The 26,546-nt window shown below is 40.6% G+C and overlaps 2 protein-coding genes across 11 annotated transcripts in view; one reads left to right on the top strand and one right to left on the bottom strand.

The window, feature by feature from the left end:
• Nucleotides 1-72: 72 nt before the first annotated feature.
• The window catches only part of ASB3 (ankyrin repeat and SOCS box containing 3), an 81,940-nt gene continuing 55,466 nt past the window's right edge, over nt 73-26,546 (top strand). For 4 of the 9 annotated variants that reach the window (XM_059659848.1, XM_059659845.1, XM_059659847.1 and 1 more), the window contains exons 1-2: nt 14,082-14,220; nt 20,405-20,613. In XM_059659848.1, the coding sequence (XP_059515831.1) occupies nt 20,418-20,613 (196 nt within the window). In that variant the 5' untranslated portion in view covers nt 14,082-14,220; nt 20,405-20,417. Of the gene's footprint in view, nt 232-14,081; nt 14,221-14,271; nt 14,411-20,404; nt 20,614-26,546 lie in introns of those variants that run through there. The other 5 variants (XM_059659849.1, XM_059659850.1, XM_059659844.1 and 2 more) reach the window with 4 other exon arrangements.
• CHAC2 (ChaC glutathione specific gamma-glutamylcyclotransferase 2) lies at nt 5,867-14,071 on the bottom strand. 2 transcript variants are annotated; one of them, XM_059659860.1, is made up of 3 exons: nt 13,937-14,071; nt 10,082-10,117; nt 6,611-8,431 (listed from the first exon to the last, which is right to left on the bottom strand). In XM_059659860.1, exons 1-3 carry the CDS (start codon nt 14,069-14,071, stop codon nt 8,048-8,050), a joined length of 555 nt encoding a protein of 184 aa, XP_059515843.1. In that variant the 3' UTR covers nt 6,611-8,047. The 2 variants fall into 2 exon arrangements, with proteins under 2 accessions (XP_059515844.1, XP_059515843.1); XM_059659861.1 differs by lacking the exon at nt 10,082-10,117 and having other exon boundaries at nt 5,867-8,431.

The raw sequence follows: 26,546 nt of genomic DNA on the forward strand, positions 1-26,546 counted from the left end.
GCCCCTGCCCCCGTGGGCCACCCGCCACCGTTTCCGGGGCAGGCGGAGTATCAACATCCGGGGTCACCGGGCAGGCGCTACGGAAGCCGGGATAGCGGCTGGGCTGTGCTGGTTTCCCACAACCGCAGTTTCGCGGGGGAATCGAACGCAGCGGCCTCCCGGGGAGGGGAGGCCTGAAGACCGGGCCTCGGACCAGTCTTTTCGGCGGAGAAGTGACGGCACAGAGAACCGGTGAGTCCGGGAGGCGGTGGCCGCGCCCGCCCGCCCGCCTGCCCGACCCCCCGCGCGGCTGTCCAGCGCGGGCAGCAGTTTGACGCGCACGGGCGCGGGAATCGTGTGAGGGTCCCGGTTCTGGTCCTTGGACGAGGAAACTGGAAGCGGTGCCACGGGAGGAGGGACGGTGGTCCTGCCTGCTCTCCCCTCCCGCCCTTTTCGTTCCCCCGTCCCCGGACCGAGCTTCTGCCGCTGCCCCTCTCGCGGAGGCTCCCCCGCCTCTTCCGCGGTGGGCGGCGGGCCTCCGGGAACCGACTAACGCGGGCAGGTTGCTCGGTCCCGCAGCGCCGGGGAGGGATGCCCGCGGCGGAAACCCGGCACAGTGTGAGAGCGCCATAGTCCTCCCCGCGGGGGCGGGCAGCTGGGTAGCGCTGTCCCGACATTTTTTAAAAACGTATTTATTTATTTTTACCCCACGTGGGCTCCTCCTTCATCCCATAGGTGAAATGTTGGGTGGTTGTTTTTATCAATGAAGCCAAGTTTCCTTATGTGAGGTTTCAGGGCCAAGGGAATGTGAGGTTATGAATCACATGAGGTTAAGACACATCTGCCTGCATTCAAAATCAGACAGAAAGTTTGGGTCTCCTACACCTCTTTTTTTTAATTTTTTTAACGATGCCACTGTTTTAATTTCTAACGTGATGGGTTACACAGCGTTAGCCAAAGAGCACCTATCATTGTCTTTCTGGTGGTGGGAAAAGCTAAATCTTTTACTAGATCTACTGAAGACTGTTTCTCCTCCCCCCCCCCCCCAATCCCAAATTTGAACCAAATCACAAAGCAGGAAGAGTATTTATTTACTTATTATTTTACATTCTTTAAATTGTTTAAAGTATTACATGAGTCTCCTTTTCCCCCCATTGACCTCTCCCCAGCAGTCCCTCCCCACTCCCCCCCCCCCACATGCCCTCCTCCTCCCCCCATCTGTGTCCATTGGTTATGCTCATATGCATGCATGCAAGTGCTTTGGTTGATCTCTTTTTAAAAAAAAAAAAAATATATATATTTTATTGATTTTTTACAGAGAAGAAGGGAGAGGGATAGAGAGCCAGAAACATCGGTGAGAGAGATGATCAGCTGCCTCCTGCACGCCCCCCAGTGGGGATGTGCCCACAACCAAGGTACATGCCCTTGACCGGAATCGAACCTGGGACCCCTGAGTAGCACGCTGATGTTCTATCCACTGAGCCAAACCCGTTCGGCGGTTGATCTCTTTTTTTAAAAAACATATTTTTATTGATTTTAGAGAGGAAGGGAGAGGGAGGGAGAGATATAGAAACATCAATGAGGAGAATCATTGATTGGCTGCCTCCCGCATGCCCCCCATTAGGGATCAAGCCTGCAACCTGGGCACATGCCCTTGACCAGGATCAAACCTAGGACCCTTCAGTCCACAGGCCAACACTCTGTCCGCTGAGCCAGACCTGCTAGGGCCTTTGGTTGATCTCTTATCCCTTCACCCCTCGCCTTCCCTCATAGGTTGGACAGTCTGATGGATGCTAATGTGTCTCTGGTTCTATTTTTGTTCATCAGTTTATGTTGTTCATTATATTCCACAAATGAGTGAGATCATGTGATATTTATCTTTCTCCGACTTTCCCTTACTATGATGTTCTCCAGTTCCATCCATGCTGTTGCAAATGACAAGAATTCCTTCTTTTTTACAGCAGCGTAGTATTCCATTGTGTAGATGTACCACCGTTTTCTAATCCACTCATCTGCTGATGGGCACTTAGGCTGTTTCCAAATCTTGATTCTTCCTGATTGAGTTTTGGAAGCTTGTATTTTTCTAGGAATATGTCCACTTCGTCAAGGTTGTCCAGTTTGTTGGAGTTGTTCATAGTATTTTTCTGCCATCCTTTGTATGTCTGGGGGGTTGGTTGTTACTTCTCTCATTTCTGATTTTGTTTATTTGGGTCCTATCTCTTGTTTCTTGGTGAGCCTGGGTAGAGATTCATCAATCTTATTTATTTTTTCAAAGAACCAGCACTAGGTTTTATTGATCTTTTGTACTGGTTTTTTTTTTTTTTTTGTCTCTATGTTGTTTATTTCCGTTCTGATCTTTATTATTTCCTTCTGCTCACTCTGGGCTTTTCTTGTTGCTCTCTTTCTAATTCTTTAAGTTGCAGGGTTAGATAATTTATTACCATTTTTCTTGTTTTTTGAGGTGGGCCTGTAGAGCTATGAACTTTCTCCTCAGGACTGCTTTCACTGTGTCCCATAGATTTTGGATTGTTGTGTTTTCATTGTCACTTGATTCCAGGATGCTTTTCATTTCTTCTTCGATCTCTTTGGTAACCCAATCATTGTTTAATAGCATGCTGTTTAACCAATGGTCAAACTTTTAAAATCAGTCTTAAAGAAATGGATCACATTCATGCTTTAAAGTATTCAAAGTTGACAGTACAACAGTCTTTGTTTCCCTAAATGATAAACTTTAGAATAAATATGTTTTTATTGATATTTGATTTTAGAGAAAAAGGGAGAGGGAGAGATAGAAATATCCATTAGAGAGAAACATTGATCGCCTACCTCTTGCATGCCCCCTATGGGGGATTGAGCCCACAACCTGGACATGTGCCCTGACCGAGAATCAAACCAGTGACCACTTGTGTATGGGTTGACACTCAACCACTAAGCCACACCGGCTGGGCTGATAAACCTTTTATGTGTGGAAGTGGTATTTATAAAATGGTACTTATTTATGGTTTTTGGTAGATTGAACAGTGAATGTGTTGTTTGGGAGTGGGAAAAGGAAATTTAAGATTGGCCTGGAGTAGGAGTAGAAACACTTATTTTAAAAAATCCACTCAATTAGAGATTTATATTACAGGTGTCTAATCTCAATGGAGGGTTTATACCAGGGGTGGGCAAACTTTTTGACCCGAGGGCCACAAAGGGTTCTTAAACTGGACGGGAGGGCCGGAACAAAAGCATGGATGGAGTGTTTGTGTGAACTAATAATATAAATTCAAAGTAAACATCATTACAAAAAAGGGTACGGTCTTTTTTTTTTGTTTTGTTTTATTCATTTCAAACGGGCCGGATCCGGCCCACGGGCCGTAGTTTGCCCACGGCTGCTCTAGGTAATTGGGACCTTTGTTATGATTCTTGCTGACTTGGAGGCTCTAAACCCTAGCTTCTCTCTAATTCAGTACTATTTAACTTCTCCACTTTAGTTCTGTTTCTCTCCATCTCAATGAAAATGAATATCCCTGTTCCTGGGCCTTTTGGAACAGGGCCTCCCTATTGGTGTTGATGGCATGCCACATGTATGTTCACATAATTCTTGCCTAACTTCTTTTAAAAAATAGAGTTTTATTGATTTTTAGAGAGTGAGGAAGGGTGAGGGAGAGGGAAACATTGATGTGAGAGTGGAACATCCATCGCCTGCTCCTGTACACGCCCTATTTGGTATTAGTTTGCAACCCAGCCAGATGCCCTGACCAGGAATTGAACCAGCAGCCTTTTGGTGCACAGGACAACACCCAACCGAGCCACACTCGCCAGGGTTTGTCTAATTTCTAACTGAAAGCTAGAAAGGCATTTAAATGAGGATCACAAAGTAATTCTCCCCCTTAATATTCTGTTATGTATTAAGTGATAGAAGAATCTCTGGGGAGTCACAAACTCCTTTGGACCTAATCTTGTAAAATAAAAGGCCGCTAGATCTTTGAATTTACCTATGTGATTGTGAGCTACAGCATGTGAATCTTGGATAGGCCCATTATATTTGTTGGAATCTCTATATATATCTATCAAAATTAACTCTAGCATCTTCATGTCATAAGTTATGTACTATTTCATTATACAAAACATTAATCTTGTTTACCTCTTAAAGAAAAAAATGCAGGGTAGTTAAGATGGTTAAGTTCAGGTGGTTTTTAAAATATATTGTAGAAAGATCTTGTGCTTGAGTCAAATAAACCTGGATTTCTGCTACTTATTAGATGTGTTACTGTATGCAGGTTACTCTGGGAACAAGTTTAGAGATGTTATTGAGAAAATGCTTTCATATGTAATTGCCTGGTATATCCTTATGCAATATTCATTGGTGAATGTCAGTACTTTTCTTGTACAGGACAAATGAAATGCCTTCTGGAACACTAAAATTGAAAGTGTTAGAAAATATTTAAAAAGCTACATAGCTGAGTAAATTCCCAAGAAAAGTGTTAATAGAAAAACATGAAAAGAATTACCGTTCCTATATGTAGGGCAGCTTTATTTATTTATTTTTGTTTTCATATTTATTTACTAGGGGCCCGGTGCACGAAATTCGTGCACTGGGTGTGCGCGCGCGCGCGCGCGTGTGTGGGGGGAGTGTCCCTCAGCCCAGCCTGCCCCCTCTCACATACTGGGAGCCCTCAGGCGTTGACCCCCATCACCCTCCAATTGCAGGATCGGCCCCTTGCCCAGGCCTGACGCCTCTGACAGAGGCGTCAGGCCTGGGCAGGGGACCCTCAATTCTCCCCATCACTGGTTCTGCCCCCAGCCCAGGCCTGATGCTTCTGGCCCAGGTGTCAGGCCTGGGCAGGGGACCCCCAGACCCCTCCAATTGCTGGCTCTGCCCCTTGCCCAGGCCTGATGCCTCGGCCAGAGGCGTAGACCCCCATCACCCTCCGATCGCCTGATCGGCCCCTTGCCCAGGCCTGACGCCTCCGCCAGAGGAGTCAGGCTTGGACAGGGGACCCCCATCTCCCTCTGATCGCTTGCTCCACCCCCTGCCCTAGCCTGACGCCTCTGACCCAGGCTTCAGGCCTGGGCAAAGAGACCATCATATCCCTCCAATCCCCGGCTCCGCCCCCCACCCAGGCCTGATGCCTCTGGCCCAGGCATCAGGCCTGGGCAGGGGACTCCCAGCTCCCCGCGATCTCCCGCTCTGCCCCTGCTCAGGCCTAACACCTCTGGCCAAGGCATTAGGCCTGGGCAGGGGACTCCCAGCTCCCCGCGATCTCCCACTCTGCCCCTGCCCAGGCCTAACGCCTCTGGCCGTGGCGTCAGGCCTGGGCAGTGGGGACCCGCAGCGGCAGCAGCGCCGCGATCTCCCGTTCTGCCCCTGCCCAGGCCTAACACCTCTGGCCGAGGCGTTAGGCCTGGGCAGGGGACCCCCAGCTCCCTGCGGTTGCAGGCTCCGCCCCTGCCCAGGCCTAATGCCTCTGGCCTAGGCGTCCGGCCCGGGCAGCGGGGACCCGCAGCTGCGGCGGCCCCGTGATCGTGGGCTCCGCTTTAGGCCCAGGCAAGGGACCCCTAGCTCCCAGGACTGCCAGCTTTGACCGTGCCCAGCTCCCATCGCTGGCTCCACCCCTACTTCCTGCTCTCACTGGCCAGGGCGGCAAAGGCGCCTGATTCTCCGATCATGGGTGGGGGGCAGGGCAAATGCGGGCCGCCTTTGCCCTGCCCCCCACCTCTTAGCTCCCCCCTGGGTTTCCCATCACTGTCAGTGGCAGGGGGCTTCTTCCTGCTTTCCCTTTCACCTCCCTGCATTGTGCCTACATATGCAAATTAGACGCCATCTTTGTTGGCAGTTAATTTGCATATAGCCCTGATTAGCCAATGAAAAGGGCAGCGCCGTACGCCAATTACCATTTTTCTCTTTTATTAGTGTAGATATGTCTTCTCCAGAAAGCTTATTTCTTTTATTTTTTCCATCACCATTTATTACCCTCTAAGCCCTCTTGCACCTTCACTCTCCTCCCCCGCTTCCCACAATCATCACACAGGACAGCTTTATTTTTATTCTGTACTATTAGTCATGACTGGGTTAAAAGAATTTTTATTGTTTCATATCAGATTTAATGTGATACGGAAATTCTTTTCATATTGAAAGATTTTTAGAGAGACTATATCCTTTTGAGAAAGAAATAATCTGATGAGTTTGAATCAAGGCTAATTCTACGTGAATTAATAATGTATATTTTTATTATACATTTCCTACTTAGTGGCACCATCAACACTAATTCAGCAGAAGTCTTTGTTTAGGTGACAAGACAGAAGGGGAAAAAATCTGTATAGCAAATGATTGGCCTGGAGTAGAAGTAGAAACAACTATTTTAAAAAATCCGCTCAATGCCATTTTTTTTACTTAAAATTTATAATTCTAAAAGACCTTAAAAACACCAACTTTTGCCCTAGCTGGTTTGGCTCAGTGGATAGAGCATTGCCCTGTGGCCTGAAAGGTCCGAGGTTCCATTCCGGCCAAGGGCATATGCCTGGCTTGTGGGCTCGACCCCCAGTGGGTGGCGTGCAGGAGACAGTTGACCAATGGTTCTTTCTTTTCTTTTTTTTTTTTTAAATTTCTTTATTGATTTCAGAGGAATGGAGAGGGAGATAGAAACACCAATGATGAGAGAGAATCATTGATTGGCTGCCTCCTGCATACCCTCTACTGGGGATCGAGCCCACAACCCAGGCATGTGCCCTTGGCCGGAATCGAACCTGGGACCCTTCAGTTCATAGGCTGATGCTCTATCCAATGAATCAAGCCGGCCAGAGCAATGGTTCTTTCTCATCATTGGTGTTTCTATCTCTCTTTCCCTCTCCTTTCCTCTCTGAAATCAATAAGATATATTTAAAAAAATATCAAAACACCAGACTTTCACTTAATATGTCTGTTAATTTAAAATATTAGAATACCCATCTTTTAAACATTTTACTCTAAGATTAATACAAAGTGAATGACAGATTACATTGTTAGTGGATTTATATTATGTTATTTGTGCTTTTTTAGCTGAGTTTTTTTCCATGTAGTAAAATGCATTTATTTAAAAAAGAGAAGCATAGGAAATTTTTATATTAAACATGCTAATTTTGGGGGCCTTAAATTTGGAAGGGATATTATTTAATAACTGAACAAGGAAATTTCTAATCAAAGCTGAAATCTTATCTATATAATAAAAACCTAAGCAACTGTTATGGCAGAATGACCAGAACAACTGGTTGTTATGATGTGCACTGACCACCAGGAGGCAGACGCTCAACACAGGAGCTGCCCCCTAGTGGTCAGTGCGCTCCTACAGGGGGAGCGCTGCTCAGCCAGGGGCCGGGCTCATGGCTGGGGAGTGCAGCAGCGGTGACTGGAGCCTTTCCCGCCTCCGCGGCAGTGCTAAGGAGCAGCGAGCCGAGTGATAAGGAGCAGCGAGCAGGTGGGCGGTAAGGAGCGAGGGCTCCTGGACTGCGAGAGGGATGTCCAAGTGGGCCTAAGCCGGTAGTTGGACATCCCCCAAGGGCTCCTGGACTGCGAGAGGGCGCAGACTGGGCTGAGGGGACCCCCCTCTCAGTGCACGAATTTTGTGCACCAGGCCTCTAGTTACTATATATTTGTAATCACACATATTTTCAGCTTGTATATTTTAAACCATGTAACAGAATTATTGCATAGGAATATATTGAAGGTATACCTTATTATATTTATTGGATTTTTTATTTAATTCTCTACAACTTCAAAATAGTATTGTCATATGAAAGAACAAAATTATTTTTACTCTGATTAAAAAACAAGATGTGAAATTTCTTGTATTTTTCTAAACTACTTCTCATGATCAAGTGTTCAATATACAATTGAATTTTTTCTTTAACTATACCCTATACTTTGAATATATATGTGTTTCAGGACACTTGGAATTAGCTATAAATTTTGATGATATCTTGACTACAACATTGAAAATAAATAAGATCTTCAATTAAATATGTTTCCAAATCATATTGTCATTGTGCAGTGCAACTATTTTTGAAGACTAAAAGTTCTGCTTCTCTGGAAAAGTCAATGATTAGGTCTTTATAAGCAGTCGAGGTTCTGTTTTCCTTCTAAACGTTCTTTTACTAATTTTTCCAAAGAGAAAAGATGCTCATCTGCATCTTCTGGCACAAGATTCCTAATAGAATTTGCAAGTTCAAAAAGATATTCTGTATTTCTTCCACTTGGACCAGCTGCATTAAAGATTTGTTCAGCAATATCTTCCAGAGGTGCAGGACCAAGGTAATTAGGATTATCATGTGTTCCAATATATAGCAACACATTGAATGGTTTTGTAGTGGGATCTTTTGGATAAAAAATGACTGTTGTGGTCCTGTAGCCTCCTTTCTCTCTGAAGTCAAGGTACGCTTTTACTTCTTCTTCCTTTCCTGCTGGCAGTCTGTAAGCAACACCCCATACACAGCCCTATTAAAAAGTGAAAAGAATATATTGTTTAGTATTTACATGGTAAAACGGGTGAAAGTACATTGTGATGCAAGAACATTTCTTATTTATTCTTAGAAATCAATGCAGTTTACTTGGTACATCGAAGAGGTACATACTAAACCATAAAGGAAATCATTTTAAATTCTTCAGTTTGAAAATATTATTTCCTTGCCCACCAGGATATTTATCTTTGTTTAAATTTTTGAAAATAGGTTTTTTATCTGATGAGAACGAAATGAAAAAAGATCAGGTCTTCATTTGGTCATTAAAACAGAGGTTCTGAAGCTTTAAATTCATAAGCATTTCACTGATGGTAGGGCAGTAGTTTTTCAAACTGCTGCATGGAGTGTTAACGCCACCCTGAAGCCTACCACAGAGGCTATCTGGATATGAGTGTTGGCGGTGGGGCGGTGCTAGGAGCTGAGCATCACTTACTTTTTACATATTGAGTGTTTCTTTTTTTTCCCCATAAGGTTTTAAAAGCTCTGTAGTAATCAACTACTTAAGGGCTGAGCAGTTTATTTGTTCATCTCTTCATTGCCTAAACTTTCAAGCATCCTTTGTAAATTACTCCTTTGAGAATACTACATAACAACCTCTTTTGTCAAGAGAGCCCATGAACAAAGTGTCAGTAAAAATAATGTATTTTAGTTGCTAATATTTTTTTACTATAAATAAAATATCTGTGATATGTTACATTTACATTTTGTAATACAGATCTATCTGTTTGAGCACCTTTATTAACTTTATTAAACTTTAGGTTGCTAAGCATCCTCTTGAATGAATTCACATTCTCTAGAAACAAAGTACCATTTATTAACTTTAATTAAGATTTATAGTTACTAGTTTAAAGCCTTATTATAGATGCCATTCCTAATATAAATTATGAAAGCATTTCATAATTTTACCATTAGTCATCTGCTGTTGCTAGCTGTTGATTTTTGTGTCAAAGTCCTTTCCATAGGTAAATCTTTAATTTCACAGTATTAAACTTAACCTATACCTCAATAAAATGACTGAAAATATTTAAGAAAGAGGACTATTGAGTAAATAAAAGTTTTCTAGTGCTCCAAACCTGTTAAAAAACCTGTTGCGCTATTGATAAATTTAGACAATAAAGAAAGCAATAATTCCTGCCTGGGGTTTTTGCTGAAAATACAGGGTGTACCCCAAAAATGTATATACACATTTTGAATAATTATAAAGGCAGTGTTTATTAAAATATATTTCATTTTCAAAAGTGAGCTATCAGCTGTTACAGTATGTATACATTTTTTGGGGGGACATCCTGTATTAGACTCCTAGCAAATGTCAGGAGAGCTTTTAGGGTTCCATTTCATTCTTAATGGTAGTTGGGCTGGCTCTGTTTATGTAAAAGAGTACCACAAAATTCTCAGTCAACAAACTCATTAAGAAAAATAAATGAGACCATAGGCCATTTGTTTTTCTTTTGTTGTGTACCTTGCATTCTGCATCCAACTTTTTTCAACAGATAAATAGAAAGGAATTCTAGATCTAGTGCAGTTGAAATTGTAACGATTGTCAGTACAATTTAATTTAAAATTGAGAAACATCTCAACAACTTATGTAACTAAAGACTATACAAAAAAAAAAAAAATTATACTATACCCCAGGATCTTCAATAAGAGTCACAACTCTTCCAGGCTGTGTTTTTAAAAAAAGTAAAAACAAAACACGAAATAAGTAAAACAAATATTTTTTTCTCTTAATTAAACTAACCAAGCATTAGCAAATTATTGTTGACATGGGATATTTAAACTTCATTTGCTCATACTAGACACTTTTTTAAAAAGCTCTTATGTTTTATAACTTTTAAAGTGAATTAAGAGAATCTGCTTTATCCATATTATCTTGGCCTTTATAAGCCATTCCCTTCAACTTGCATATATTAGTTACATATTATGTTGACTTAAAATGGAGATATTAAAAAACACACCCGTACTAAGGCTGCTCTAGAAAAGTTAGGGATTTAGGAAATGTTCACAATTATCTTGTGTTAAAATGTTTCCTCTTTTTTGAAATTAAAATTTTCTCTGATGTGAAAAAATTTTCACATTTAAATAAATCTTTCATTTGACTGAGAAATGGCCAGTTTTTTTATATATAAACTAGTGGTCTGGTGCACGAAATTCATGCACTCGAGGTGGGGGGGGGGGGATTCCCCCCAGCCTGGCCTGTGCCCTGTCACAGTGCAGGAGCCCCACGATCCATTGCCCCAGAGAGGTAGGCCGGAGCCGGGGGAGAGGCCCCACCCCTGTCCCCGACTCTGCAAGTCCCTCACCCACCCATGCCTGCTGCGCACGCAGCCTGCTGATCAGTTGTTACTGTGATGGTGTCCCAACCAATTTGCATATTACCTTATTAGTATAGATGAGATGCTTGATTAAACTTAGTAAAAAAATTAAGTGAAGCCAAAAAGAAAGCACAATTTCATAAAGTAAATAGCACTTTGCAGAATCTCTCTCTATATAAAAGGCTAATTGACCATCTGACCATCCGGTACATATGACACCCTGACCACCAGGGGCCAGGTGCTCAACACAACAGCTGCCGAGCTGCGGTGACTTGGCAGCGGTGGTTCTCGGGTGAGTCACCCCGGAACCAGAGAGGAGGGAGCCTGATATTAAAATATTTCTTCTAATTAATTTCCTTTCAATGTGCATGAATCCGTGCACTGGGCCACTAGTGTAGAAATAAGTCTAACATTTGTTTAAAAATATTACATTTCATATGGAATGATGACTGACTTACTAGGAGCACATATTGCTGTAAAAATCATAGTCCTATATAGCAATTATGTTATTTTGATTTGATGGGTACTTCTATAGGATTTTGTATCATGTCAGACAGTTAATATTTATATAAGGTTGGTGTCCATTGTTATGAAAAATGTGAAGTGAATAATAATGTTTTTCCAGTTTTTTTTTTTTTTTTTTAAACAGAAGAGCATACTTAGAAAATGCTTAGTACTGCCTTAGATGGTACTGGCTCAGTGGATAGAGCGTCAGCCTATGGACTGAAGGGTCCAGGGTTCGATTCTGGTCAAGCACATATGCCTGGGTTGTGGGATCCATCCCCAGTAGGGGGCGTGGAGGAGGCAGCCAATCAATGATTCTCTCTCATCATTGATGTTTCTATCTCTCTCTCCCCCTCTCCCTTCTGCTCTGAAATCAATAAAAATACATTTAAAAAAATGCTTAGTACTTAGACTCTCCTTTAGTTTTCTAGGATAGGTTATTTAAATAGAAGTAGGTGTAAAACTATTACAGTTTTAAAGACAATTGCAATTATCCTCTCCTAACTTTCCTGCCTTATCTTTTAATAAATTTAAATAAAAAGAGAAATACTGGCTTTTATGGCTGTCTTCTTTTAAAGAAACATGTTGAATTAACTTGACAATTTCTTACCAGACATTTCTCACAGTGTACATATCTCAATGTGTTATGTAACAAACATAAACATTTGGTTGAGACTAGAGTAGTAAAATATGCTATTAAACCTTATTTGTAAATATTTATTTATTAAATATTTTTAATTAATTTCAGAGAAAGGAGAGAGAAACATCAATGATGAGCGAGAATCATTGGTTGGCTGCCTCCTGCACGCCCCCCACTGTGGATCAAGTCCTTAACTTGGGCACGTGCCCTCACTGGGAATCAAACTGTGACCTCCTGATTCATAAGTCACGCTCAACTACTGAGCAAGACCTGCTGGGCTTACTTGTAAATATTTAATATTTGGTCCTTAAAATTGGAGCCTAGGCTAAAGCTTTTCTCTTCAGAATGGCAATTTTAAGTGTTTAGACCTGACTACTCTAAAGGTATTTTATTTAACTTAGTTCTTTAAAGTATTAAATATTGTTTTATAACACTTTTGGTGATACTTTGGCCATGAAGTTTCTGTTGGCCTATAAATATGCATTTACTCTAAGTCACTCTCCTGTTTTCAAGTCACCTGCCTTAAAGTCACATTCTTAATTAACCAAATCTAGTTGAGGTAGAATGACTTCTAACTCAGGCTCTTTTTGTGATTTTAATCCTATGTCTCTTTAGCAGGTGCAAGCTACTATGGGCCCCACTCGGCCCCTCTTTCCAGGAGTATTTCTTTGGAATTAACCCCAATTTCTTTCTGCATCTAATTTCTAACATTTTAGATAACACGCTTTTGGGCCAATATTTATTTCTTAAAAAAAACCTGTAATCAAGCTCATACAACTTTCAGAGTATTTTATTATGTATTTATCAGATTATGTTATGTGAAATAAGCCACTTAGAGAAAGACAAATACCATACGATCTCACTTATTGTGAACAAAATAAACTGAGGGACAAATTAGAAACAGGCATGGATACATGGAACGGACTGACAGCTGTCAGAGGGAGAAGGGAGAAGAGAAGGGGAACAGGATGCAAGAAGGTGAAGGGATTAGCCAAAGAACATATATGCATAACCTACAGACACAGACAACAGTGTGATGATGGCGGCAAAGGGGAGGAAATGGGACATCTGTAACAGTATCAACAATAAAAATAAAAAGAAGAAAAGCGGTAATCAAGCTACTACAACTTTCAGAGTATTTTAAAGAAAATATAAGCAATAAGAATTTTTGTGCTCTTCCAAAAGTTAGGAGGTTAATTAAAACAAGTGTTCAAGTTATCCACACTGTTACTCAAATTCAGTGTTCCTTTCGGATTAGTTGTTTTCAACCAGCACAAGGCTGATTCCATAAGCAGTGAGCTGCTACTATTTTTCTGTACAAATATGAGATGAGTGCATGACTGACTGAGAAACAGATCAAAGAACTTACATTTCACATTTATACTTTAGAGAAGAACCATCCAGAAACATTAAAATAATGCTGATATATTAATGGATACTGAGTTACTCAAATAACTAACCGGGAACTCATTTACCGTCTAATCAAAGTGATCAAAGTAAGTTCCTTAATAACCCAAAGTAATTTTGGAAACGAGTTCTATGACCTTAGGTGTCATACAATAAATCTTTGGATAGATACAAAGAAACCCCAGAAATAACATATACGTTAAAATTCAAACCAATGAAAGTCTGCCAAAATGCAGAAATGCCAACAAATTTAATGGCCAGAAAGCTGAATTTCCAAGTTGATTTTAGTATGTCAACTCCGTGGTGACTCAAAGATTGATCTTCCCGCCTTTTTTGGGGGCAGAGGTTGCCAAGATAGGGGGCCCCTGCCAGCACGTCAGCCTTGTGCGAGCCTGGGTGCTTGTGCCCTGTTTCTCGCCAGCCGCTTCGGAGGGAGTACACTAGGTTTGGGAGAGGTTGGAGGCAGGTGGCAGAGGAAGAAGCACAGACGGGACAGCATGGTCCCTAACCCACAAGCTTGGCCCTGGGAAGCGTTGCGGTGTGGTTCCCGCGCAGTGGGCCAGCAGGTGGGGAGCAGCGCTCCGGGGACCGTAAGTTTAGGGGACGGCGAGGGGCTTACCTTGCCCGGGACTCCGCGGTGGTCTGTGCTGCCTTGCCAGAAACGCCGGCTGTAGCCTGTGATGCGTCCGACCAGCTTGTCCTGATAGGGGAAGTCCACCTTCCAGATCAGGGACCCGTAACCAAAAACCCACATTTTTCGCCAGCACCTCGGCGGCGGCTGTGGAGGCAGAACGGGTTTGGATTGCGGCTTGCCGGACGCGTTACCGGCTGCGCTGGGCGCAGGCGCTGATAGCCGCAATCCCTGGTTGGTGGCGCAAAGCATACTGGGACTTGAAGTTCGAGGTGCGTTTTCTGGCTCTATTTCGGTCATTGTTATTTTATTTCCTTGCTTAGGGTAAGCCAGAAGCGTGGACCTTCTGTATGCTAAACAAGATTCTCCTCCAGCCTCTGGTATTTACCTTGACCTTCCTCTGGTGCGCGTGTGCAGAGGACTACAATACCCACAATCCTTTCTGGGATATGTGCCTCTGAGGTTGGAACTGTGTACTTTTTTCGAACGGGGCTGGTTAAGGAGAATGGAAAGGGCAGGAGTCCTGGCCGGTGTGGTTTAGATACTCAGAAAGATTTATGTGTATAGCAGTTGGCACGTAGAAAGACATTTTGTTCCACTTTGAAAACGGGATTTCTGCTCATTTAACAGCAGCCAGAAGAGTGCAAACTGAGAATGTAATCCATATTCGACTTTACACCTTTAAAAATTACCTTTCAAATAGAAGCAGGAAATTTATCACAGAATTTATATGCTTGTGAAAGAGCTATTATTAATGCAGTGAAATTTGCTTATATATTTAAATTTTATGCGAAAACGACCTTATTCGTCTTTAGTATTCTGAGCAGCTCAGAAAAGGGTAGGCAAAGGTTCTCAGCTCAGGTACAGGCTTTGGAAACTATCTGGGGAACCTCCTGAAACTATACAAAATTTGGGGTCTACGGGTATTTTTCTGAGGAGAAACTTTATATCTTTCATGAGTTTTTCCAACAGGTCAAGGATCCTAAAAAGTGTTACTATCTGCTGGTGAGAGCTACTGTTTGAAAATACTGTATAGGAAGCTCACTTGAACTACCACAGCTGTGTTTCAGTATGTGAAAACAAAAGCCTTACCAAATGATTGTTCTTTCTTGAGGATTTCTATTTCATGGTCTTTAGCTTTATTAAAAATGCTAAACACCCAGGTTCAAAGAGTTATTTCTGCTCTTAAGCAATCAATAGGAAACTGCTACAAAGAAAAGCTGAGTTTAAGAATAACCAAGTCTTTTTATATTTTCTCCATGTTGTAGTTTCACATTGCCTGGGATGGTTAGTTCCCCTCCACCCTCCAACATTTTAAAAAAATTTCAAACATACAGAAAAGTTGGAGGGGATAAAAAGGAGTACAATAACCATTCATATTTCCTCTGTGTGAATCCAATAATTAACATTTGCTACAGATGTTTTATTTCTTTTTTCTCTGTATATACTTTTTAATCTGAAACATTTAGGGTAAGTTATACTAGTACGTGTTATGATTTTTCACTGTTACTTATAAAAATACATTTTCCTAATAACAACTTCATCCATTATTACATCTAAGAACATTAACAATAATAATCATCAAATCATTAAATATCTATTCCATGTTCAAATTTCCTTAATTATCTCAAATTGCTTTTGTAGCTATTTTTTTCCAACAAGCAGAATCCAGAGGTTTATACATCACATGTGATTTTTTTTTGTGTTCTCTTTTGGCCTAGAACATAAGCAGATTTGTATAAAAGGAGACCATAAACAGTTTATTCATGTTAACTAATTGGTATAAGGGTTGAAGGGAATGATCCTGCTATTATATAGTACATTACTTTTGACTCTCCTTCCCATAAGAATCTCAAAGATAGTTTTTCAAATTATTGCCTATAATCTGGATCCATTAATGTCCTAAATATGAGAAAAGTGAGTAAAATTTGGAAAAAGATGCATACCTTTTTTACTCAAATTCTGTTTTTAATGTCTTTGAAGCAGTGTTCTTTTTTTAAAAAAATTATCTTTACTGTTGAAAGTATTATAGATGTCCCTCCCCCCCTTTTTTCCCATTGACCCCCTCACCTCCTACCCACCCTGCCCATGCCCTCACCACATTATTATTTGTGTCCATGGGCTATGCATATATGCATATAATTCCCTGGTTAATTTCTCCCCACCTCTCCCACCCCCACCTTTCCTCTGAGATTAAAAAAAATATGTTTTTATTGATTTCAGAGAGAGGAAGGGAGAGGGAGAGAGATAGAAACATCAATGATGAAAGAGAATCATTGATTGGCTGCCTCCTACACGCCCCCTAATGGGGATTGAGCCTGCAACCTGGGCATGTGCCCTGACTGCGATGGAACTGTGACCTCCTGGTTCATGAGTCGACATTCAACCACTGAGCTACACTGGCTTGGCTGGAGTAGTGTTCTTGTTTGTGTCTGTATGTGGTTTTCCCACATCGAAATTTAAAAAAAAATAATTCTTTATTGTGGAAAGTATTACATATGTCCCCTTTTCCCCCCATTGAATCCCTCCAGACTACCCTGCCCCCCACCCAGGCCCGTACCACCCCCTTGTTTGTGTTCATGGGTCATACTATACGTATACAAGTTCCTTGGTTGATTACCTCCACCCCCTCCCCTCCCCCATCTTCCCTCTGTGATTCCACACTCTGTTCCATGCTTCCATGTCTCTGGATCCACTCTGTTCATCAGTTTATTTTGTTACTTAGATTCCACATATGAGTGAGATCATGTGATACTTGTCTTTCTCTGACTGACTTATCTCACTTAGCATAATATTCTTCAGGTCCCTCCATGCTGTCTCAAAGGGTAAGAGATTCTTCTTTTTTACTGCTGCATAATATTACTCTTCAGGTCCCTCCATGCTGTCTCAAAGGGTAAGAGATTCTTCTTTTTTACTGCTGCATAATATTACTCTTCAGGTCCCTCCATGCTGTCTCAAAGGGTAAGAGATTCTTCTTTTTTACTGCTGCATAATATAAATGCAACACAACTTTTTTATGCACTCATCTACTGATGGGCACTTGGACTGTTTCCATATTTTAGCTATTGTAAATTGTGCTGCTATGAACATAGGGGTGCATACATTCTTTCTGATTGGTATTTTGGGTTTCCTAGAAGTGGGATCATTGGGTCAATTGGCAGGTCCATATTTAATTTTTTGAGGAAACTCCATGTTGTTTTCCATAGTGGCTACACCAGTCTGCATTCCCAGCAGCAGTTTACTAGGGTTCCCTTTTTTCTACATTCTCGCCAGCACTTGTCATTTGTTGATTTGTTGATGGTAGCCATTCTGACAGGTGTGAGGTGATACCTCATTGTCATTTTAATTTGCATCTCTCTAACGATCAGTGACTTTGAGCATTTTTTCATATGTCTCTTGGCCATCTGTATGTCCACTTTGGAGAAGTGTCTAGGTCCTTTGCCCATTTTTTTTTAATCCTCACCCAAGGATATTTTTTCATTGAGTTTTAGAGAGAGTGGAAGGGAGGGAAACAGAGAGAGCGAGAAAGAGAGAGAGAGTGAGTGAGTGATTGGTTGCCTCTTGCACACATTCTGACCAGGGCCAGGGATCGAGCCTGCAATGGAGGTACATACCCTTGACTGGAATTGAACCCAGGACCCTTCAGTCAGAGGACCAACACTATCCACTGAGCCAAACGGCTAAGGCGTTTGCCCATTATTTAATTGGATTGTTTGTATTCTTTCTGTTAACTTGTATGAGTTCCTTATATATTTTAGGTATTAACCCTTTATCAGATGTATCATCACCAAATATGTTCTCCCATACAGTGGGCTCTCTTTTTGTTTTCTTGATGGTTTCTTTTGATGTGCAAAAACTTTTTATTTTGATGTAGTCCTCTTTGCCCTAGGAGATGAATCCATAAACATATTGCTACGAGAGACCTACATCAAAATGTTTTTTCTTGCATTAGATCAGGGGTGGGCAAACTTTTTGACTTGAGGGCCACAATGGGTTCTTAAACTGGACCGGAGGGGTGGAACAAAAGCATGGATGGAGTGTTTGTGTGAACTAATATAAATTCAAAGTAAACATTATTACATAAAAGGGTACGGTCTTTTTTTTTTTTTTTTTTTTTTTTAGTTTTATTCATTTCAAACGGGCCGGATCCGGCCCGCGGGCCATAGTTTGCCCACGGCTGCATTAGATGAATATACTTATCAATTGCCCTAAAATGTGTGTGTGTGTGTGTGTGTGTGTGTGTGTGTGTAACTTGGATGTAATGGCCTTGGCTAGAAATTAACATAGTTAAAAAAAGTATAGCTTAATATTCCAAAGTCTCCACAGTTTTGGCTTCAGTTACTTCTATAACCTCATTTTTCTACTGTTCTTTGTTTACCTAATCCTCCTTACAAAGTGAAATAATTGTTTCTCTTATTTACTGTCCTTTACTCAACCTCGATTGTTCATTTCTGTAAGCTTTGTTATGTCTTTGCTTCTGCCTATTGTCAAATCCTCCCCATCTTTCTTTTAAGGCCCAGCTTATATCCCTCACCAAGTTGGAGTAGTTCCTTCTTTGACTACTATGGCTCTTTATCTGTACTTCTCTTATGGCACTTCTGCTTTTTATTTAGAATCACATGTATTTATCATTTCTATGTAACTGTACATAATTTGAGGTAGAATCTGTGTCTGTATCATCTTTATATCCTCCACATTGTTAATAATCTAGTTGGTGCTCAGTAAATAACTGTTAACTGAGTAATTAGATATTCTGTAATAAATATCTTCACTTTCCTAGTAATGGGCCCGTTGACCTGATCAAATTCATCCATAGCTAACTTTAGCTATTTGGCTCATTGTAGAATCAGTTTGTGCAGTTACAGCTTTATATTTAAATGTGACCATGTATAAGTTTAGATTTAATATCAGAAATATTGTGTGGTTTCTTTTAACCTCTTTCCTCAAATCTTTCTTTTCTGGATAAATTATTTATGTGGTTCTAGAAAGTTTTTCACCTGTATCAGACTAGACATGTTGTTGGTATTTCCTGAATTATCCCCCAATATCATTAGCAAAACTAAGAGGAAAGATGGGATCAGAATGTTACTGAGAGGGACTATCCCTAAGGACAGTGATGGCGAACCTATGACACGCGTGTCGGGTGACACGCGAACTCATTTTTTTTGGTTGATTTTTCTTTGTTAAATGGCATTTAAATATATAAAATAAATATCAAAAATATAAGTCTTTGTTTTACTATGGTTGCAAATATCAAAAAATTTCTATATGTGACATGGCACCAGAGTTAAGTTAGGGTTTTTCAAAATGCTGACATGCCCAGCTCAAAAGGTTCGCCATCACTGCCTTAGGAGATAGTCCCCTGAGAATTCTGAATCTTAGCCCAACCCACCTCATAGGGTGATAAACAAGAAATTGTCTTTGTGAGAGTTATATATATTGAGAACTATATTGGGCATTGACTTGAAATGAACTTTGAAGGTAGATGATGAGGAAAAGGGCAATAATGCTGTGAAGAAATTTCTGGGCTTGTGTAGGAAAAGTGAACTCATCTTTTTTTGATGCTTTTAATGCATCTTAATATATTCAGTTAGTGGCACTGTTTTATCAAAGAAAGAGAACCTGAGTGTTCTAGCCCCTTCTGCAAAGGACTGCCTGTGGTAGGAAAAGTAGATTTACCTACTTTGTTCTTTTCAATGTTCTTTACTTCTTTTTTAACCTTTTTGGGTTTAGTTTTTAGCTATAGAAGACTATAAATTAACTAGAGGCTCAGTGAATGAAATTCATGCACAGGTAGTGTCCGTAGGCCTGGCTGGCGATCAGGGCCGATCAGGTTCTCTGCCTCCCGGCCTCCCACCTTCCTTCCCTCGCTCCCTCAACACCATGCCGCCCCGCTGCAGTGCAGGCCGCCCACCATGTTCCACGCTGCCCCCTGGTGGTCAGTGCATGTCATGGCGAGCGATCAAACTCCCAGTTTCCCAGTCAAATTCCTTAGGAGACAGTTTGCATATTAGCCTTTTATTATATAGGATTCTTGAGGCTGAGCATTGCTGGTCACTAAATGGCCATCTCTGTATGCATTTGGGATTAACTGGAGGTGTTTAGCTCTCTCTCTCATCAACGGAGTTCTAGTGAGTACATTTTAATGGGGGTATGAGTAGGTGTAGAAGCCTGCAGGAAGGAGCTGCTCAGGCAACATTTCCAGAGAAGGAATGATAGAACACTTAAAATTCCCTTGCTATCTATAATAAAAATATTCCAAGGAATCTCAATTCATCAGAGAGACTTCCTGGGTTAGACCAGCAGAGGCTCTGGCTTGACAGGTCTCTTTCTCCATCTCAGACTCTTCCTCAGCCCTCATGTGAGGGATGTTAGACAGGTCCACTTCGATCTGCTAATCTCTAGGAGTTCAGTGTTTTATTGACACTAGTATTTTCTTCCTGCCTTGTTTTGTAGACTGGTCAAAAGAATGGATTTTTCAGAGGCTTACTCTGACACATGCTCTACGGTTGGACTTGCTGCCAGGGAAGGCAATGTTCAAGTCTTAAGAAAACTGCTCAAAAAGGGACGGAGCGTTGATGTTGCTGATAATAGGGGATGGATGCCAATTCATGAAGCAGCTTATCACAACTCTATAGAATGTTTACGGATGTTAATTAACGCAGGTAAGGAAAATTCAAGGTATGGGAAGGGGGCCCTGCAAGCTGGATTAATAAGACATAAACCAATGGTAATATATGGCTTATTTGTTTCCCTTTTTATAGCCATAAAATAACTGCCTGTGCATTGTTAAGGATGATAAGATTGCCTGCTGTGGGTTGTAAATGTTGTCCTTTATTTGGTAGTGTCTGTGCCGGGCCCATTGTTTATTGTCTGAGCACAAATGCTATGTTTAAGTATTTGGTAGTTCTGGTCATCGTTTTTCTTTTTTTCCCCAAACAAAAGGAGCAGTGTTACTGATATTGATGGTGTTAGTATTTTGCTTGAATTATTCTTTCTTTTTTATACTTTACAGTTTCCTTAAGTTTGGGAATCTTTCCAATTACTTTGACTTTGTATTTGCTGAGGACACAGAGAACAGGATGGACAAGATCCTTGCCTTTATGGTGCTTATATTCCTGTCAGGAAAACAGTCAGTAAATACCTAAACAGATAATAGCAAAAGGTAAAAGTATTGTAAAAAAATAAATAAAACAGAGTCATAAGACAGAGAGCAATCATGTGCTACTACAAGTCTGTATTAGTTGACTTCGTGCTTGTAACTGAACACCAGCTATGTGGGAGTTTTTACACCACAGAAATCAGCCAGTGCTACAAACCAGTGATATAACCAGGCGTTTTTCCCCTCCCTGAAGCAGATACACATTTGCTAGCACACTACTGAGTGAAGGGCTCAGTAAACGAGCCTTAGTGGAAAATTCTGACACTCATGAAGGCATGAATTTGAATATTTTTTTCTTGTCAAAAAGCCCATTCCCTGATATACTGTGATCTCCCCCACATCAGGCAGCGCTAAGGGGCAGCGAGCTCAGCCAGAAGCCGGGCTCACAGCTGGTGAGTGCAGCGGTGGTGGTGGGAGCCTCTTTCACCTCCGTGGCAGTCGGACATCCCCCGAGGGCTCCCAGACTGCGAGAAGGCGCAGGCCGGGCTGAGGGACCCCCAAGTGCACGAATTTTGTGCACCAGGCCTCTAGTATAGGATAATTCTCTTGTCCCCTGTAAAAAGTGTCTTATATAATTTCTTCTTCCTTGAACTTCATCTAATATTAGTAAACTGGCAGAGATTCCCAAAATGTACCTTTTATAGATTCACTACAGTTATGAAGGTGCTCAGGCATACATAAAAAGAATGGAAGAGTCTGAAATGATTAGAAAGGTTTTGCTTTACTGTCTTTAATTTAGATCCAGAAACTAGTCCAAGAATCTTGGTCTTCTCATTCAAGTTGGAGAAGAACATAGAAATTTAATATGCATATGTATGTATTTTTCACTTTGCTTTGTTTAAAGTGTTAGTACAAATAACAAATCTTTATTTTTCTGTGTTGGAAGTTTGGTGTCGTAGATAATGAGATTTCAAGAAGCTTATTATCTTGGAGGGCCGTAAAGCTCTTTACCTGCAGTTCATCATGCCACTCAGTATTAAACCATTTGCTGAGTAAAGGTCACTTAAAGTTTTATAATTAATTATAGCATATCACTAACAAAAAATATTTTAATTTGGCAAATATATGATCTAATTCTTAGTATTTTTTATTAGTTCATGTTAAGAAAATATGCTTTCATATTGACCATGATAACAGATACTAACGATCCTTAGATAAACAAAGCAGCGTAGTATAGTGGTTAAGAGTTGTGTTCACATGGACCTGGGTTTTCCTGACTCCTCCATTTTATTGGTGTGACCTTGGACAGGTTTTTAAATCTCTGAGTGGTTCTGATTCTTCATCTGTAAGATAGAAATACTCCATCATTTCAGCTCAGGCCAGAAACTATGGGCCATCCCTAAGTCCTTCCTTTTTCTTATACCTCTCCAAGTTAGCAAGTCTGTGTGTGTGTGTGTGTGTGTGTGTGTGTGTGTGTGTGTTGTGTATGTAAATATCTGAATGTATACAGACAGTCACACCATTTCTAACCATTGCCATAACCATTAATACCTTGGTTACATCATTTCTTGCCTGGATTGCTGCACTGGCATCCTAACAAATCTGTTCAGCCCGTGCTTCTTCCCCATCCTTCCACAGTCTAGTCTTAGTGTTATCGCAGGGTTCCTTAGTATTATGTCAGACCATATCTCTCTTCTCAAAGCTGTGCAGTAGTTCCCCATTTCATTCTGAGTAAAAGCATTGTTTTATGGTGTTTCATAGTGTAGATGTGTAATATTTAATCATTCTCCTGTTAATGGACATTTTGTTTGTTTTCTAAAAGTTTGCTATTATAAGTGGTGCTTCATGTATCTATCATCTGCATCTATCTGTCTGTCTATCTATCTATCTATCTATCTATCTATCTATCTATCTATCTATCTATCTATCTATCATCTATCTTTGTGCACAGGGGTGAGCATTTCTGTATGATGGAGTTTAGAAGTGAAGTTGCTAGTGCAAGAAGTGTTCAAAGTTAAAATGTTGGTAGATATTACTAAATTATCTGCAATATTAATCAGAACCTAAGTTTAAACTAGTTTACACAATAGAAGGGAATGCAGTAGAGTAGCTCATGTAAATGTTAAGCCTGCGTGGTAGGTCTGTGCAGGTATTGCTGGATGCTAGTACTCAGAATGACGTCATTAGGCCTCCACGTCTCCCTTTCTTTCACCCCTGCTTTTCTCTATGGTGATTGTATTTTCAAGCAGGCTTTCTCTTTGGAAGGTTAGGCATGCCTCATATTTAAAGAGATTTTTATATATTCTGGATTGTCTTTGCTGTTATATGTGTTTCAGATATTTTACTTTTATCCTAGATTTTAATTTTTAAGTTGTGTTTAATTTCTTTGTAATGCATTCAAATCTCTTCCTTTTCATTCACTTTTCCCCTTTATCTTAGATACATGATGAAATCTCTTAAACAGTGTCTAAGAATTTTGCACATGAAATTCCTTGTGGAAATTGTTTTATATCTAATGTTTTCTAAATAAAACATAATGAAATGATGTACATTGTGCAAAGTGCTTGACTACAAATCTATCTGAAATTGACATTTATCTATCACCCTTTGTGATTGGCACATCTTAAATGTATTTGGCTTCATTAAATTGTGTTTCAACTGGCGAGATAAGGTTTTGATCTTAATATTTTACCCCTGTTAATCTCTACCTAAAGATTTAACCTCTACTTAAAACCATGTGGTTTTGCTTTCCCTCTTAGGGGTTTGCAGAAAACAAAATGAAAATCTACCACCTATCATTTAAACAAGTAAGCAAGTTTATTGTTTATAAGTAAAAGGACACTTTGTCTCAGGAAACAGGGTTGTGAATACCTTGTCATTTTGGCACAGGGGTCAGTGGCTGGCATTGGACCAGCTGACATGGCCCCAGTCCTCAAAGTGCAGCCAAAAAAGAACTCATGAGTTGTCATAAAAGAACGTAAGTGCCCTTTGGGTTTTTCTATTAGGAAATATTTAATGACCTTACCATTTACAATTTCAATAAGGAGAATAGAAGCAGAAACTGCTTTGCCTTTCAATGAGAAGGAAATAGAGGTTATGAGTCATTTTTTCTAAGAATCCCTCTTGTAGGGAAAGGAAGAGAGTGAGAGGGTGGTGGTTCATGGTTCAGTACCAGATAAAGTCTCTTTGGTCCCCACATATCAATGAAGGAGGGCAGTTGGTCATCGGAACCTCCAAAACCAGTTTATATTTGGTCCTGAAAATGTTCCTAAAATGGTATTTTGAAGACTTTTCCAAATTTGTAACGACTGGGATAGTACATAAATACTGAAATTCTATTGAATCTCTTTCAGGATTGGACCAGCTATTTTACCCTGTTTGATTCTTAAGGGACCATGCTCAGAGAGTTTAAGTAATTTACCCAAAGGAAAATCCAAATTATAATGGCAGCATCGGAAGTGCAGCCAGTCTTCCAATTCCAAATCCATTGCCTTTGCTAAGTCATGTTACTTTCCTGGTCCAATGGTTTTAGAGTTAGCTAAATACTAGTAGCCATATATATATATTTTAATATCTCAATTTAGTAGTAGTAAACTGTCTTTACTGTTTCTCATCCTGAGTGAGAAGTGCCTTTTCTTTACTCCATAGATAATTGCACAGGAGGTTTCATTTCTCTTTCTTAAGATGTGTGTGTGTGTGTGTGTGTGCACATCACTAAAGTTGGTCCTCACTGAGGTGGGAATTAAACACCTTTCCTTTAGGGGGAGAATTTAAATAATTTATTTGGAAAATTTCTGATATTTGAATATATGTTCTCTTCCATTTATTCAGTCATTTACATATGCATGGACTCATGAATATTTATTTTATACATTGGGTGACAATCCAATATAATGTAATTGAATTTTTTTGCACATATTATTTTACCTTGATCATTGAGTGCTCTTTCATACTGGCTCCTGTGTTTGTTTGACATAACTCCATTTTTTTAGCACTTTAAAATTTTCTGGATCTACAAGACACTCCGGGCTCATTTAAAAAATTAAAATAAAACAATTTTTATTGATTTCAGAGAAGAAGGGAGAGGGAGAGAGATAAAAACATCAACGATGAGAGAGAATTATTGATTAGCTGCCTCCACTGGGGATTGAGCCTGCAACCTGGGCATGTGCCCTGAGTGGGAATTGAACCATGACCTCCTGGTTCATAGATTGATGCTCAACCACTGAGCCACGCCAGCCCAGTTGGAGTGCATTTTATTTTGGAAATGCAATCTTCATTAACTATTAGACTGTAGTCTTAGTTTAGAAAAGGAGTTTGTTTTTTTTATGTTTTGTATTTTGCATTCCATTCCTATGACTTACTTATTTTATAACTGGAAATTTATTCCCCTTGGTCTCTTTCACCTATTTTGCCCATCCCAAATCCCTCTCCCCTCTGGCAACCAGTAATCTGTTCTTTGTATTCATAAGTTTTTTGTGTGTATGTTTTGTTGTTTTGTTTGTTCATTTATTTTGTTTTTAAGATTTCACTTGTAAGTAAAATTGTATGGTGTCTCTGTTATTTCATTTAGCATAATACCCTGGAAGTCCATTCATGTTGTCACAAATGACAACATTTCTTCTTTTTTATGGCTGCATAGTATTACATTGTGTGTGTGTGTGTGTGTGTGTGTGTGCGCGTGCGCACATATTGCCACATCTTCATTGTCCATTCATCCACCAGTGACACTTGGGTTGTTTCCATACCTTGGCTATTGTAAATATGCTGCAGTGAACATAGGATGCATATATCTTTTTGAATTAAAGTTTTTCCCCCTGCTTCGGTTAAATGGCCAGAAGTGGAATGTTTTAAATTACCTCAATGTTACTATTTGAATAGCTAGGAAGTCATAGAGATGAGATCATTTCTCTCATGGAAATTTAGAAATAAAAAAATCAAATTTATTAATACTTCAGTAAATCTTGCTTAAGCAAATCTTCAGTGTATCCGGTCCAGATTTTGCATTTAGGTTACCTTTCAACTCCTGCCACTCTCTTTCCTTTACCCATCAAAAATTAAAGATGAGAAAATGAGTGAGTGGGCCAAAGTTATGTGTAAAGAATATCAGAGACCTGTTTACACTATGGCCCCTGTAAAACTTGTTTTGACTCTTTTAGAAGAGTTTTAAACTATGAGCCCTCCCATCTATAATCCTATATAATAAAAGGCTAATATGCAAATCAACCAAACAGCAGAACGACCGATTGCTCTGACGAGCATTGACCACCAGGTGGCAGACGCTCAATGCAGGAGCTGCCCCCTGGTGGTCAGTGCACTCCCACCGGGGGAGCACTGCTCAATCAGAAGCCTGGCTCACGGCTGGCGAGCACAGCAGCAGTGGCTGGAGCCTCTCCTGCCTCTATGGCAGTCGGACATCCCCTGAGGGCTCCCAGACTGCAAAAGGGCACAGGCTGGGCTGAGGGAACCCGCTGAGTGCACGAATCTCGTGCACTG

This window comes from Myotis daubentonii, chromosome 12 (genome assembly GCF_963259705.1).
Source record: "Myotis daubentonii chromosome 12, mMyoDau2.1, whole genome shotgun sequence".
Taxonomy (NCBI): Eukaryota; Metazoa; Chordata; class Mammalia; order Chiroptera; family Vespertilionidae; genus Myotis; species Myotis daubentonii.